The 15,681-nt window shown below is 37.3% G+C and overlaps 1 protein-coding gene across 19 annotated transcripts in view; it reads right to left on the bottom strand.

Moving 5' to 3' along the window:
* The window catches only part of Pde4dip (phosphodiesterase 4D interacting protein), a 211,035-nt gene that overhangs the window by 48,254 nt on the left and 147,100 nt on the right, over positions 1-15,681 (bottom strand). For all 19 annotated transcript variants that reach the window (XM_019207344.2, XM_019207345.2, XM_019207343.2 and 16 more), the window contains 8 exons: positions 15,331-15,525; positions 13,141-13,308; positions 12,892-12,973; positions 9,719-9,810; positions 5,153-5,269; positions 4,828-4,965; positions 3,480-3,592; positions 2,106-2,233 (listed from right to left, as the gene is read on the bottom strand). In XM_019207344.2, coding sequence (XP_019062889.1) covers positions 2,106-2,233; positions 3,480-3,592; positions 4,828-4,965; positions 5,153-5,269; positions 9,719-9,810; positions 12,892-12,973; positions 13,141-13,308; positions 15,331-15,525 — 1,033 coding nt within the window. The remainder of the gene's footprint in view (positions 1-2,105; positions 2,234-3,479; positions 3,593-4,827; positions 4,966-5,152; positions 5,270-9,718; positions 9,811-12,891; positions 12,974-13,140; positions 13,309-15,330; positions 15,526-15,681) is intronic.

Here is a 15,681-nt window from a genome sequence, read left to right as displayed (position 1 = left end):
CAAAAATTAGAAATTAGAAATTAAAATTGTGTACTCTAATCACTAGTTGTCAAAGTATCGCACACACTTGTTAGACCAGTAAGCTCTCTCCAGGTAGCACCGTTTTCAAGTCTCACTCCAGCTATGAAGGCCAGAAAGTTAGCACCAGGTTTTAGTCACATTTACGGTCTTACGTTCAAACTCTTAATTTATCCTTTCATCAATCTACTGTGGGTGGAGGTTAACAGAAGTAGTCATTGGCAACGTAAATTACTGTCTTCACTATTAGGGTCCAAGAATCACCCACAGGCGAAACAGCAGCTACAGAAGGTTTTCTTGGTCTACTAGTATAATTTAGGGGAGGTAGTTCCTAAATGACTTGTTATAATAACAGAACAGACTAGGCTTCAACGGACTGGCATTTCTACAGCTCACCTCCCTTACCCTCCTCACTTGTGGAAAGTTACTTAAGGTTTTGTTCAGGCAAAGGTCTCTTAAAATGGGCAGACTATGAAAGGCAGATGGTTCTGCTTACATTTCCTACCTCTTTCCCATTAAGTTACTCCTTTTTTCCCTAAAGGCTGTTAAAATCCATAACATATAGCTATCAATCTTTGTAAATTACTGTACTTAATCAGAAGATTCTAGGGTGTTTCTCCAGGAGAACATTTTCTCCAGTCACTTTATTTTGACTAATTTCTATTATCGTCACAGCTAAGGTTGCAGAACCTTGGATGGAATTTAGGATGTAATGCAAGGAATGTCAACAAAAGAATGATAAAGAAACAATGGGTCATGTAAAAACAAAACAAAACAGAGAAATAAAAATCCCTGTGACCCACTGAGCTTAGAAAGAGTGCTCAGTCATACTTAGGCAGCTAGAAAGTATGCACCTTTATTCCTCAATTCCATGTTTAACCTAACTGAAATCTCAGCTTCTACTCTAGGAACCACGGTAATGTTGGTAACTTTTCAAACTCTTGACATTTAAGATCCCAGAATTACAATCTCCAGAGCCCTATTCCTTAGAGCTGTCATGTTGCCACAAGATGGCACTGAGACAATGACTAAAACCTATGCATATAGATTTGTGGCATTTCATTCTAAATTACTCAAGCAGTTACAGCCTAAAGCCCAATACTTATTTTAATATGGAGAAGAGTACACACACGAGCTAATGAAAAATAAAGCATTCAATCCACTACCACTACATGAAATACAGAAAATTCTTCTCTGGCTATTATGAGTTATGTGGTAAAGTACTGATTTCAAAGGGGTGTCAATAATTATATTTCCACAGAAAATTCTGACTCCAGAAGACCATTCTTGAAGTCATTTTCTGAGTAAACAGAATGCCCTGGCTTAAGGAAACCTGAAGGGATTTAAAAAAAATTTAAATAGAACTTAATATGCACCAGCCTAATTTTACCTGGTCATTCAACTGCCAACTCGGAAACAATATTGGAGGTAAAAGTTTACTAGAAATACATTAGTCTTTGCCTCTACTCTGTAAGGTGGCCTATGACTAGTCTCCTGGTTTTAATTATCTTCTGATAAAGATTACACTGCTTTTGCAAAGTCATTCTTATAGACTCTCTTGTAGTCTTTCTCTCTCATCTTGAAATTTTTATTTTATTCTTTTATTTGATTTTAAAAACCGCTCTCAAAGAGCAGGCGTTGATTGAATGGCAAAAATAATACACACACATGCATTTATGAAATGATATGGAACATATCGTATGGCTTGTGAAAGTGGGGGAGGAATAAACTTTATTGGCCCACAGAAGGGATGAGGGAATGAGAGGGAATGACTAGGGAAAGGAATGAATATGAATGGAAAAACTAAAATTGAATGATTTAAAATGTGCAAATACACTTTGTAACCTCCATCATTTAATTGAATGATAGATATGTACAGTGAGACACGAGTAGGTTAAAGTGAGTTTCACTTTGCAGTTGATGCTACTTGTCCCAGATCTATTATTAGTAAATCACCATTTAATTCTCCCAAGCCAGACAGGCTCTCTGGTTAGTGAAACAAGGTTTTCCATCCTGGGCTGCAATCTGACCAGCCAGTGCTCAGTAGGCATGCTTGTGACGAACTCGCACACTTTCCAGTTCCCCACCTCCAATGGCGGCCAGGGTCTCCAGCCTGCTTAAGCGCTCCAGGCTTCTTCCAAGAACTTCTTCTAGCCGAGTGCGTAACACCTGGGCCCCTTCCAGTTCCAGCTGCAGAGTTCGGTCTCTCTCAGAGCTGATTAAACATGTCACATGGAAGGAAAATGGATTAGCTGTCAACTGTAATGAGTCCTCACACTCCAAAGAGCCATCAGTGCCACTCCAGGACATGAGACTAAGTGCCTGTTCTCCAGAATACATACATGAATGTAGTCTTGCGTTGAGGCATTTGTGTTCATTGTTGGTAGATTAGCAAACCTGCTCCTTTCTTTACAATTGCTTTTTGGTGAGATCCTGGACCAATCCCACATAAAATTACAGTTCCTAGGATTGATCTCATATTCCTATAGCCCACATAAGAGAAATTTCATTATTTGAAAGCTTTAGTTTGTGAAAAATGCAATGTAAAATGAGGCAAGACTGGGCCAAGTAGGTCTGCTTTTGAGGACAAATGCTTTCTCATTTGTAACCAAATGTGACAGTGCTCTGAAAAAGAAGCCAGCTCACAAAGACTACAGACCAGAAGCTCTTTATTTATTTATGTTTTGGTATCAAGGATTGAACTCAGGTCCTTGCGCTTGCAAGGCAGGCCACCGAACCGCTAAGCTAACTCCCTGGCTCCTTGAAGTTCTTTAAAAGGTAACACAAGCAAGTGATCCTATCATATATTTCCTCTGCTTTCATTTTCCTGAAGTAAAAAGAAAACATTTAAAAAACCCAACAGGAAATCAGAAGAAAGTCAATAATAAAAGAATAAAAATGGTAAAAGAGAAAAAAGGGCTAGGAGGGAAGGCAAAATGAGAAAAATAAAAAGAAGGAAATACAAAATTAATCAGAAAGATATGATATTCATGGCCAAAGTTTAAGAAGCATAAAAACACACTCATAATGATGATTATCAGGGAGTCTGGGGTGATACAGGCCATCACAATGAGGATGTTTTCTTCAATGTTATGCAATGGTATTAAGTGAGTACCAGCATCCCTTGTAGCTTACATTTATAATAGAACAGGCTTTAACAGGATACAGAGCAGAAAAAGAAAGAAACATACGCTGAGTGGTTATTAAATTCAAGGAATTGTTTTAAGTCCCTAACTTGTCTTCTCAATCTTTGCAAAAGCTCTGCAAAATGTACACTGTCTGTCACTTACAATTTAGACACCGTAGCTCAGAGCAGTCCATCCAAACATTACAAACTGAATGGTTTTCTTTCTCTCCTTTTTGGTATTATAAATACTTGTTCTTAATAAATAGAAGAAATAAGAAGAAAAAGAATAAAAGGAATACAACATGTTTTAAAAAGGGAAAAGTCACTCTCTTACCTCTCTGGATGGGCATGGAACTTCACCAGACTGTTGTAGAGCTGCCTCTCAGCTTGTAAGGCCTCATTGAGTCGACTGCGTTCATCTGTGAGTCCTTCTAGCATCAGCAGCAACTATGGAAAGAAAGAAGCAACATGCAAGTGGCAAGGAGAGACAGAAAGCCACAATCAGTCCTGAGAAAGAGACAAAAAAGAATGTATTAATACACAGTAGGACGAAAACAATCTCACTATCTTATTATGTAAGCTTTCTGTAGGAATTTACAGTTCTCAAATCTGTGTCCCTTATCGCTTTATATTTTTTTAAATTTCCAAAGCCAAATTCACACATAGGAGCAAGGACAAAAAAGGGAGAAAGAAACCAAAAGTATAGGAAGGACGCTAGGAAAACAGAGTGCAAGAAAGTATGGGTAAAAGGGAAACATAAAATAAGACTTCCTAGTTTTTAATGTTTATTTATTCAATAAATATCTATTACGCATTTTCTATGTGATAGGCTCTGTTCAGTTCTAGGAAAAAGCTTACTGTTGAGGGTGTCACCATGTGTCACTGTGAGCCACAGTATGTGCCATCCAGGTAATTATCTATGATAATGTACAGCTGGCAGAGAGGGAAATGTTTAAGATAAAGTTAAAAGTGAGATTGAGTGAGATGAGTAGTGAGAGAGATAATAATGTAGACAGGGAGTATAGGCAAATAAATCTTTTTTTTTTTTTTTTTTGGTACTGGTGATGGAACTCGGGACCTTGTGCTTTCAAAGTAGGTGGCGGCAGCGGTGGAACAACTGAGCTAAATCCCTGGCCCTACACAAGTAAATCTTTTTGAAAAGTCTAACACTGAAAAGGTCAGATATGGGGTAGTGGCTACAAAGCGAACTTGGAAAAAAAAAAAAATGAGGGCCAGGGATTTAGCTCAGCGGTTCGGTGGCCTGCCTTGCAAGCGCAAGGACCTGAATTCAATCCCCGGTACCAAACAAAACAAAACAAAACAAAGAAACAAAACAAAAAAACAAAGCGAACTTGGGTTAGAGACAAGTTTTGTTTTTTCTTTTCTTTTTTTTTTTTTAAATTCAGATGGATCTCAACATGGCTAAATGAAGGTAGTTGAGGACTCTGTGAGCAGGAGGTGACTTATATAGGAGAGTGAGGGATTCCTGCTGTTCATTTCTGAACTACAAATGTCAGAAAGCGGTAACTGGTTGCTGCTGACCAAGGGAGGAAACTGTAGAGCATGGGTTCTCAATGAAATAGAATCACCTGACTTTTTCATAAGCAGTTAACAGCCTACTTGACAGATATTCCATTGTTTATTCCAAATTTTTTAAAAAAGTTTGCATTGTAATAACTTACTTGTTGTCTTCGGTTTCCTGAAATTTCTTGATCCTGGGATTCTACTGATGCAACTTTTTCCCGAAGAACTAAGACTTCCTGGGTCAAGCGTTCCATAGCTGGAATGTCTTCAGGATCAACTAGCTGCATCTGCAGGTCCTAGATGTCACAAATAAGTACAGACATAAAAATAGCAATAAAAACACTACCGGGAGAGAAGGGAACAAATGCTCTTGAAAGAGCCCACTATACTTCAAAGTGGGATATTAACCAGCACTGGCCAAAGGGCTCAATAGATCCATATTTTACAGTAATGTCCAGGGGTCTTTAAAAAGCTCTGAAAGACCTTTATAAGGTCTTCTTTGATCTGTATGTTCCTGGTCAGGGACTCCAGATCCGCAGCTTGCACCTGCAGCTCTTCCTCTTGCACAGCTATCATGGACTGGAGAGCAGAAAGTTCCATCTGGGAAGGGAGGAAATCGCGGAGTCAGTGGACAGAGGGAATGATACCTGTCACGTTTATAACTTAACGTCACATCACCAGCAACCAGTAATACAAGAGAAAACCAGAGTATGAATGGCGCACTGCTAGATCAAATTGATAAAACCAGGCAGTGTGGTACCAAAGGGTACTTTATGAGAAGCTCTGAAAGATGTTTTTAATGATATTCTCCACTTTAGTCAGCAAAATAAAAACATCATATTTGTTTGATTAATGAGCTTGTTATGATATATAAAAATCTGTCATCAGGAAACAAAGTTTTTCTTTATGTAAACATTTTGTCTAATAGAGGAAAACATGAAAGAATTAAATGCCTCCTTTTTGCAACTCATAGTGAATTAAAAAGCCATCAAGCAACCGTGACTGCTTTCATTGTCAGATCTCCAAACATAACATGCCTCCTAATAAGGAGCACATCGCCATCTATGAAGAAGTCTTGCCAAAAATTACACTTTCAGAGTTGGATCTTCCCTTCTCACCAGAAAATGAAATATACTGATTATGACAAAGTTCACCAAAAAGCATAAGAACCGTACCTCCAAACACCGGGTGTTTACCATTTCCCAGGCACATAATAAATGTATTCCTTATATTTAGTCCTTTTTATAAACCTAATGATCTGGCTCCTACCACTTCTCACACGTCAGTATCTGCTGCTTTACTCCTTATTCAAGACCCTCCAGGCACACCAGACTACTCTTCTCGAAACACTAGAATTTGTTTCTACTCAGGGTCTTTATACATATGACTCCTCCGGCCTGGAATATCTTGCCAAGGGCTGCCTATTCTTCATTCTTGGGTGCCAGCTTACATCATGCACTCAGGGAGAAGCCTTTTTTGCCCATTGTATCTAAAGTGGTCCCTGTCCATGTTACTTTCTCACATCATTTATTACAATCTGTTATTATAATACTGTGTATGAAATTACTTACATAAACTCAGAGAGGGAGCTTATTGATTTTGTTCACTACCTTATCCCCAGCGCTAGCCCTTGCTTAGAGAGGGTGCCTATATACCTGATGAATGAACAACAATCCCATGGGTAACTACTCTTCAATTTACAGATACGGCGATTTCTTCTTCTGTGTCTCAATTTACAGAGAAGATGGTGAATGCAGGCAGGAAATAACGAACTGGTTTAAATTCACAGAATGAGTAAGCATTAGATCCCGCGTGTGACCTCAGGGAAGCAGACTATGCCACTAGGCCTAATGACTTTTCCTGAAAGAACATCCATACTGTCTTCATGGTAATAGCAAGTTATTTTAAGTATAAACATTTTAAAGAATGACTTTAAGAACAATTTTAAGAAAAATTTAAAATGCTACGTGGGGTGGGGAAAGACAGATGGGATACAAGCTAACTTAAGGCACAACCAATCTTCGGAACAGAAGCAATATCTCTTTTTCTTTTCTTTTTTTATTTTTGGTGTTTTTTTCTTCTTTTTATTGAGTTTATTGGTACAATCTAGGTATACAATACAGTTACATTCATTATTGGGATCCTGTAGCTTTACATGATAGGTCTTGATTCTCATTTTTTCCCCTTGTCTCTGCCCTCCCTTCACCCCTCCTCCCCTCCCCATTTACAAACACTTTATTTCCATTTTTTCAATTTCTCATATTTTTTCCTCTCCCTTATTACCTTTCCCCCACCCTTCCCACTTTCCCTACACCTTTAGCCCTTTACTTCCTATTTCACATTATTAATTGTCTCATTAGGATCCTGTGTACTATTATAGTTTTTCACACCAGAGAAACTATTCGGTATTTCAGTTAAAGAAATCTCTGTATGAACATTAAAAATAGGGAATCCTAAAATAAAACTAAAAAGGAAAGTAAAAGAGAAAAGGCAATGATATAAGGTTAAAATAATCCTTAATTCTGAAGATGAAAATGGTCCCTGAACATATTTAAATTGCTTCTTGCTCTTGTAGTCTTAATATCTCTTTTTCTTAAACACATAAAATTTAAATTACAAGCAATAAAAATTTTATTTTCATATCTTCTAATTACTTCAATGCTTATAATATCTTATGTGTGCTTATGATAATTTACATAATTATTTAATCAGTTGGGCAACTTCTACCTTTCCTTCCATGCTGAAGGAGCTCAGTCACTGGAACCTCTGACCTTTCTCTAGCCTTTTAATCACAGAGCCCTAGTGAGCCAGAGGGGCTCGTTTTTATGGTACACAGTGGAAGAATAAACTGGGCACACTTGACCTAATTCTACTCTTCCTCTCTCGGGGAGCGGTTGCCTATAGATAGGAAGCCTGTTTTTCACCATTGCTTCTAAAAGGGCAGGCCGTTCCCTACTGTGTAGTTCCCTTCCAGGGCTACCTGGGTAGGTTCATCTCCTAAATTCTGAAGATTGGCTCGGAGGCCCACTTTGCTCTTGCATTAAGTTTTCTACCTAAGACTTTATCAGTAATGAAGCTAATATTGTATCAGATTTTCTGCCACTGATGTATCACATTTATCAATTTGTTCAGAGCTTAACTATGGAAAAAGAAGTGCTATTTATTAGTTCCTCTTGAGGCACCTTTATGATTACATACCCGAGTATTTGCTCTACTAAAGAAAATAAAATACGAGGAAGAAAACATTTTTGCAGCACTATAAAGTTCTACAGTCCAACTAACATAGGTTTGAAATCTTTGCATAAACTCAACACGGTATTTAAACTGAGACTTGGGCTGGGCATGGTGCTGCATTCTTGTAATCCTGGCACTCGGGAGGCTAAGGCAAGAGGATCATCATGAGTTCAAGGGCAGCCTGGGCTACACAGTGAGTTCAAGGCAGGTGTGAACTACATAGCGAGACTCATGTCTCAAAAAACCAAAACCAACCAAACAAACAGATTTGGTTTCTTCAACTATAAAATGGGAATAATTTTTACATTTGGGGGCTAGGCACACAGCAGGGAATCAATGAATGAGAACTAATTCTAGTTCTATCATAAGGAAATAGGAGGAATGTTTAAAATATAGGAAAATCTGCACAGTTTTCCACAGTTACCCAATATTAGGGGATGTGATAATTTATATGGCATTGAACTTAGAAGTGGGCAGTTGAAAGATAACATAGCAATAGCTAAATATCATTCATTTAAAAATATCTATTCATAGACATTACAGTTTTATGATCCTGAACATAGAGGACAGAACCAAAAAGTAACATTACTCAGGATTTGGCATATAAGAAAAACATTTTAGAAACTAAAATATTTGACATATGTAACCAGCTAAATGATAAAGTACAACCAAAAAAGGGGAGAGGAACTAGAGGATTTTAAAATCAGCATTTTTGAAACACCACACATGCTCATAATGAGTAACATAATAAAAGTCTGTTTGTAAGGGATTGTAAAATCAGGAGGTACAGTAAGATAATTCCATCACAAATAAGAACACAGATTTTATATTACAGATCAATATAAAAGGGTAGAAAAAACTGAGGAACTGAGCCAGCTAAAATTAAGTTAGGAATCTGTGACAGCAGACTGACTGTCTAAAATAAGACGCCATAGCACATGTGAGTTTTTAATTTTTGGGGTACCAGAGATCGAACTAGGAACCTTGCGCTTGTGAGGCAGGCGGCGGCACCCCTGAGCTAAATCCTAGGCCCAGAGTGAGTTTTTAATTTTACTCTTTAACTCTGTGCTGTAGCCCTGAAATGTCTTCTCTGTCACAGCTGGACACAGAGCCGGCTGTACAGGGAAGACAGGGGAAGGGATTCTCTTCTAAGAAAACTTAGGAAATTCTATTGATAGAAAAAGTTAAGGCATAAAATGGGAAAAATATGTGCTCCAGGAAATGACTTTTTAGGACATAGGTGGAGCCACAAAAGACTTGCATTTAACTCTCGGCTTTAGCATTTATTAGTTACATGACTAATTCCCACCCCAAATTAATGAAATGAGTGTTTCGTGCTTGCATCTATAAAATGGAGCCAATGCTGATGTATTTTGTGTGGCATGTGGACATGGGCACCAGTCTAAGAACCTAGCACGATGTACTGCACACCATGAGCACACAGAAAATAACCACTGTTACACAAAATTTCTTACTTATTTCTGAATTCTAATTTCATGGGTCCATTATAATTCTAAGTAGCAATTACAAGCACTTCCTTTTTTATGTAAATGCTTTAAAATTGCTATTCCAGTTAATAATAGGTAGACAAAACTTTTTACAGTACTTAAAAAGCTTTAATTGTTCCTATTTATAAAAATAAGAGCGTCTTATTGAGAAATATATATGTATATATTATGATTTATATGTTTCTCCAAAGATAAAAAAGGCATATCTTGCATTTGGACTTAGATTATTATACTTGAAGAATATAAGTACAGACTATTTGGAAAGGAAAAATAGGATTTAGAAATTATTCTTGACTAGAAAACTCACCTGACTTTCTCTTTCTTTTTTAGTCATGAGTTCAAGTTCCTCTTTGGCACTGCTCAGTTCTTTCTCCAGCCCTGCGACTGTGTCCAAGTCTCCTGAAATGAACATGTAGTGCTTGATTTAATCACTACAAGCATGGTGATGTGATCTCTGCTACTCTATTTCTGAAAAATTTACTCTGAGAACATGTCCCAGTAGTTAAAAAATACACATATGTACTTTTTTTGTAGCATTATTTATATAAGCAAAATACATCAATCAATTTACATGCTACCAAGAAAAGGTGAAATCAACTATAGTATGTTCACCAATGGACTACTCTATAGCTATAAAAAATGAGGAAGGTGTTTATGAACTTATATGGAGTGATCGGAAGATACATTTAAGTAAAAAAAGCTAAGTTCAAAAGAATAATTTATTGTGAAAAGGGGGGAAACATACACATACACATATGATTCATCTGCTTATAAAATACACAAGGAGGATAACCAGAAGTGAAGCTGGTTACCTCCCGAAAGAAAATATAAACAGAAGAAAAAGGTGGCAAAGTAGCTAGGATTTCTAAGTACACCATTCTATATATTTGATTTTTGAAACTGTGTTACTGTTTAATTTTTAATGTATAAGTTAGTTTAACAAAGGTGAATACTGACAAATAATGAAACTGTATAGTAGGTAGGTAGTATTTGCTATAATGAAATAGATAACCCAAATAATTTTTGAACTTATACTCAACTATATACTCTTAGGAGTAAATATCCTGAGAATAGAAAGAATTACAAAGAAATCTGAAATATTTCACTTAGCTGATTTATTGTTGATCGTGTCATTCATGTAGTAATTCTGAAAGTATTTTTACATATTGTGCAAATGCATAAATGTTTTGAAATATATCGATGTTATAGGTAACCAGGGCTCTCAGTGTTAGGAGAAAGAAACTACAACTACACAATGAGAAAAAAAGAATCCATATTGTTAAACTGGCAGGAACTATATTCTCTCTCTCTGTCTCTCTCTGACACACACACACACACACACACACACACACTTTTTAAAAAATTCACTGCTAGCTCTGCTCACTTAAAAGAGTCTAGAAGCAAATGGCATCCATATAACACACCTTGCACCTGAATCTTAGTTCAAAATGCTATCACTCATTAAGAGAACCAAGGAGCTTCTTCATGAATGTCTGCAGAGCTGACATGGAGAAATAAAAGATGATTACAGCACTTTATTGTGTCAAAACTATGGGAGTTCTCAAAAACTGATGGGGAAACAGAAAAAGGATAGAGGAAGATTTTGAAGAAATTCTTACTGGCCAAATCTGGGCTAATTTGGGCATCAAATGGAACAGTAACAAATAGATACTACAATGATTTTCCTAAGACATGATCTATACCGAAACTAACAAATAGAGGTTGGGGAGATTGGAAAAAGATCTTTATAAGTCATATCTAATAATAAATAGAGAAGAAATTTCAGAAATACAAAAATTATTTTTTAAACCGCCAGTGTAAGAGTTGGTTTTGGCAAGGTCACAGGGTGCTAAAGCTACTAACTGTTGGGAAACACAACTGTCAATATCTCAAGATATCAGCTCGTAGATCACTTATTAATTATAAAGGGGAAAGTAAACCTTTACAGTGGAGAGATCTTAGAGACACTGCGTAACCCCAGGCTTCACATGGCCAAGGATGATACAAATTGATTATTATGCACTGATATGGTACTCTGAGAAAGACATCACTCATACAGTGTTCTTGCCAAAAATGCTTAATTTGAACCTAATGATGAGAAGACAATCAGAGCCAAACTGAAGAACATTATTAACCTGAATTCTTAAAAAAAAGAAATCCCAATTTTGCAAAACACAGAAAAAGATTATAAAATTGTTCTAGATCAAAGAAGACTACAGAGGCAGGACACTGTAGCAAAATGTATGATTCCTGGGGTGGGCGGTTTCAGTGGTAGAGACAAGAGCACCACTACAGAGCACATTATTGAAAGAAGAGGAACTCTGAATATGGACTGCATGTTAGATACTAAGACAATATAAAGGCCAAATTTCCTGAGGGTGACAAGTATATCATAGATGGGTAGGAGAAGGAGCTTGTCCTTAGGAAATATTAACTGAAGTATTTAAGGATGCAATGTCATAGTGTCTGTAAGAAATACTCCAGTGGTTTAGAAAAAAAATGTGTGTGTGTGGGTGTGTGTGAAGAAATAATTCACATGGCAAAATATTAATAACCGATGAAACTTAAAAATGCATATGGATATCCAGTGTTGTTTTTGCTACTTTTTTGTAGTTTAAAAACTTCCAAAATAAAAAACTGGAGAAAACTGTGCTATTTTAAAAAGACAAACATAAAGTAAGTTAAACAAAGTTAACATCTTCTATTCTTTCATTAACTACCATGTTTTCCAACTACACAATGACAATTTGTGAGATTTTTTTCAAATTCCATTACACTATACTATAATATATACAAACTATCTGTACTGCTAAATCAACCCCCAAAAAACCCCATAGTTTTCTAAGTCTGTAATCTTTCTTAGCACTGTAATCACCACCTTATTAATCATCTTGAGTCCCTACTTGCAAAACTCCCTGAAAAGTAAAATCCTCAAGGCTATCCTAAACACCAATCTTTGGCTCAGAGACTGCACTCCAAGGTATCCTTGCAGTTATGTTCCCACCATACATAGAATTTGGTTCTCATTAGGGAGTTCAAGTCCCAGTGATGATGGTAGAATGCAACCATCACTTAGATTAGGCCAAGCATGGCAAATAGTTCAATGTATACTTCTTGTGCCTCCCAGCACTTGAATATAAGTGATGTCAAGTTACAAGGGCCATCCGTAGCCTTGAAATATATCCCAGAGGTGTCAGTTCTTACAGGTCCTGCTATGCAGGCTTGGAAGGACATCTGCCACTTCTGAGTCCTGGAAAAGCTGTTTGGAAGGGGGAATTAGGATGCAGTTTTTCTGCACTAACTTTGGAACCTGAAGCAATAAACATTAATCAACACAAGGTAAGGGCAATTCTTAGAAATGACATATTTCCAGCCTTTCAGGGGAACCCAAACCTATTTTTACACCAGCCAGCCTATTAATACAGAGAGATAAGAAAGGGAAAAAAAGGGTCTCTTCATGAAACAAAATTTGATACTTACCTAATGTGGACCTGGGTATGCTGGCATCCTCTTTAGCAGTCAATGAAGTGCTATCATCTCTAGAGGGTATTTGCATTGAACCCTAAAAATTGGAAGAAATGGAGGATTTAGGAAGATGTGGAACTATCAGTATAATGGCAGGACTTGGAATATTCTCATATAATTTGTATTAAAGTTATTAAACTTATATGAAACTGAAATGTAAGGAAATGCAGTCAACATGAAAAATTACGAGTCAATACTTCTTACTTGGTCAGTCTGCTCTCCAAAAAGAGGACCGATGGAGGTAACTTCAGCTTGTTGGTTAGAGATAAGTGCTTGAGCCATCATGAAGTCTTTCCCTCCGAGATACTGGCGCAGGGCCTGTAATTCTGAGTTTCTTTCCATTAGGGCTTGCACTATCTTCTCTGAAGCAGCCTAGTAAGAAGAAATCACAAATAACTTCAGGGAGACACTGCAGTAAAATGACCACTTATAAAAAGTCACTAGGACCCTAAGAAATAGTTTCCTTGCTTTCAGTTTAAAAAGAAAAACATAGGCAAGTGAGTGGCAAGAAAGTTTCTCACAGGTGGAACAAGGAAAAAAACTGTAAGACGTCTATTGCAAATAAAAGAATCTGAAACAGTTAACTGCTAGAATGGAATTAGATGAAGGAGTGAAGACTCTTGGTTTAAACTGAGAAACAAGTGTCTTTGTTTAGCTTTTCTTTGGCCTGGATTGCTCTTCACCCAAACTTTTTTATGGTCTGCTACCTTCAAGCGACCTCATCAGATTGGCCTTCCTTGTATATCCTATCGAAAAGAGCAAACTCAGGGGCCGAAAGGCACAAATGTTTACATATAAGATTAGTCAATTTGGGGAATCTAATAATTCCCTCTCTCCCTGTATTTCTCTCCTGTACCTGGCACATAGTGGGCACTTGATATATATTTACTGAATGAGTCACCCTTATTAGAGCACACGGACAGGGAAATCTGAACTTCAAAATCACTTAGGGCAATTTGTTCCATTTCAAATCCCACCATTTTCTAAGACAGACGATGGCACAAGAGGGCACTATTTGTGATTATTATTAATGCATAGAAATTGTGCATTTTAATAAGAACATCTGGAGAAAAATCAGTGCTAAAATTATTGGAGATATAAAATCATGAACTGGAACTATATCAACTATATCATAGCACAACAGACTCATGCGAGAAGTAGTATTTTTTAATGAAAAGCCGAGGTCTTCTAATTTCTAAGAGAAAAAAAAATGCCATTTCAATAAACAAAATTTGGGCTCTGGAGATTTGAACATAATAGTTTTAGAGGAATCAGCATATTATTAACGTTTATTAGTAGAAGCACCTATGCAAATTATGGGAAAACCTGTAATAACGAAGTACACACTGCCATCTACCTGGCATGACTGATATACTTTTTCTGGTAGCGCTGCTTTCAGCCTTGCTCTTCTAAGCGTGGTCTGTAAGCAGCACCATATCCCCTGCAAGCTTATTAGAAACACAGATTCTCGGGTCCTCATCTCTCCCTCCAGGAATGAGCTCAGAAGTCTACGTGCTGCTATTCAGGCAGCATGTAAAATAAAGATGATTCTTTCAAATCAGAGCAATTCAAATGAAAACTCAAAGCCTTGTCAGCCTCTTGCCAAAGACATAAATGATTCACAACAATTGCGTTTGGTTTACTCTAGAAGCAATTTCTGAAGCACATGGCAGGATGTTCCTAAGAAAACGTGTATAACTTCAGTGGGCCAGGACATCAGAAGAGTGGAATATAACCATCCGTAACATAGGGAGACATAGTAAATATTATGGCCAAACAACACAGGCAAGTAAGAGTTCAGCTTCCTCTAAAACGGACTATGGAGATTCAGAGCTGGTCACAGACCCCTGAAATGCAGTACAACTAGCGTCCTTTGCCCTTGAGGGGGGAAAATACATGAAAATGAAGAAAAAACAAGAATTTCCTTCTGAAATATGTACCAGTTTTGGCATTAATGTATCTATCTTGTAATAGTGCAAGATTATTCATTCCCATCATGGCCTCTGAAAAACATGATCTTTTATGCCTCTTAAGATAATTTCGACTTTACAAGAAATGAGAATATATGTTGAGTGTAGTTTTCCCTTATCTTGGCTCTAAACATAAACTATTACTCTAGTCTTGGTAATTTAGAAGCAAAAGTAAAACAACTCTAGAACTCCAAAACATTTTCTTTTAAAATAATCGAAGCATTAAGAAAAAGAAAATGCACACAATGAATGATACATTTATGATTTGAGCAGCCTTCCAAACAGTGCTCAAAAAACCTTACATATCAGACATAACAAACCTAGAGCCCAGTTAATAAACAGAAGGAAAGAACTCCAGAGTTGACTATAAGATGACATACACAGGACACGAGTGACAGTTTTCTGAGGTGGGCTTAGTTCTTACTTGGCTCTCCTGCTCCCTGGTGCTCACAGACTGAAGCAGGTTCTGGATTTCCATTTCGTGTTCCACAGCGTGCTTGTTCCGATCACTAAGAAGGTCCTGCAGCATCCTTTCCTTTTGCTGCAGACGCTGGCACAGCTCCTCAGCTATCTCGCTCTGCCCTGGTCCAAGTTTGCAGAGCAGCGTTGCACTAAGATCCTAATGCAGAGAGGGTAATGTAAGTTTCTGGAAAAAAGAATTTCCTCTAGTACATATCAAAGGGCTTGTGAGGATCTGCCATAAAAGGAAAAGCTGTGAAGTTCTTGAGAATAACATCATGTGGCATTCATGTTTGCTTCCCCACATCTAGCACTG

Source organism: Fukomys damarensis, unplaced genomic scaffold (assembly GCF_012274545.1).
Source record: "Fukomys damarensis isolate Sample0158 unplaced genomic scaffold, DMR_v1.0_HiC HiC_scaffold_33, whole genome shotgun sequence".
Lineage (NCBI taxonomy): Eukaryota > Metazoa > Chordata > Mammalia > Rodentia > Bathyergidae > Fukomys > Fukomys damarensis.
Note: the sequence above shows the minus strand (reverse complement) of the source record. Positions and strands in the feature narration are given on the sequence as shown.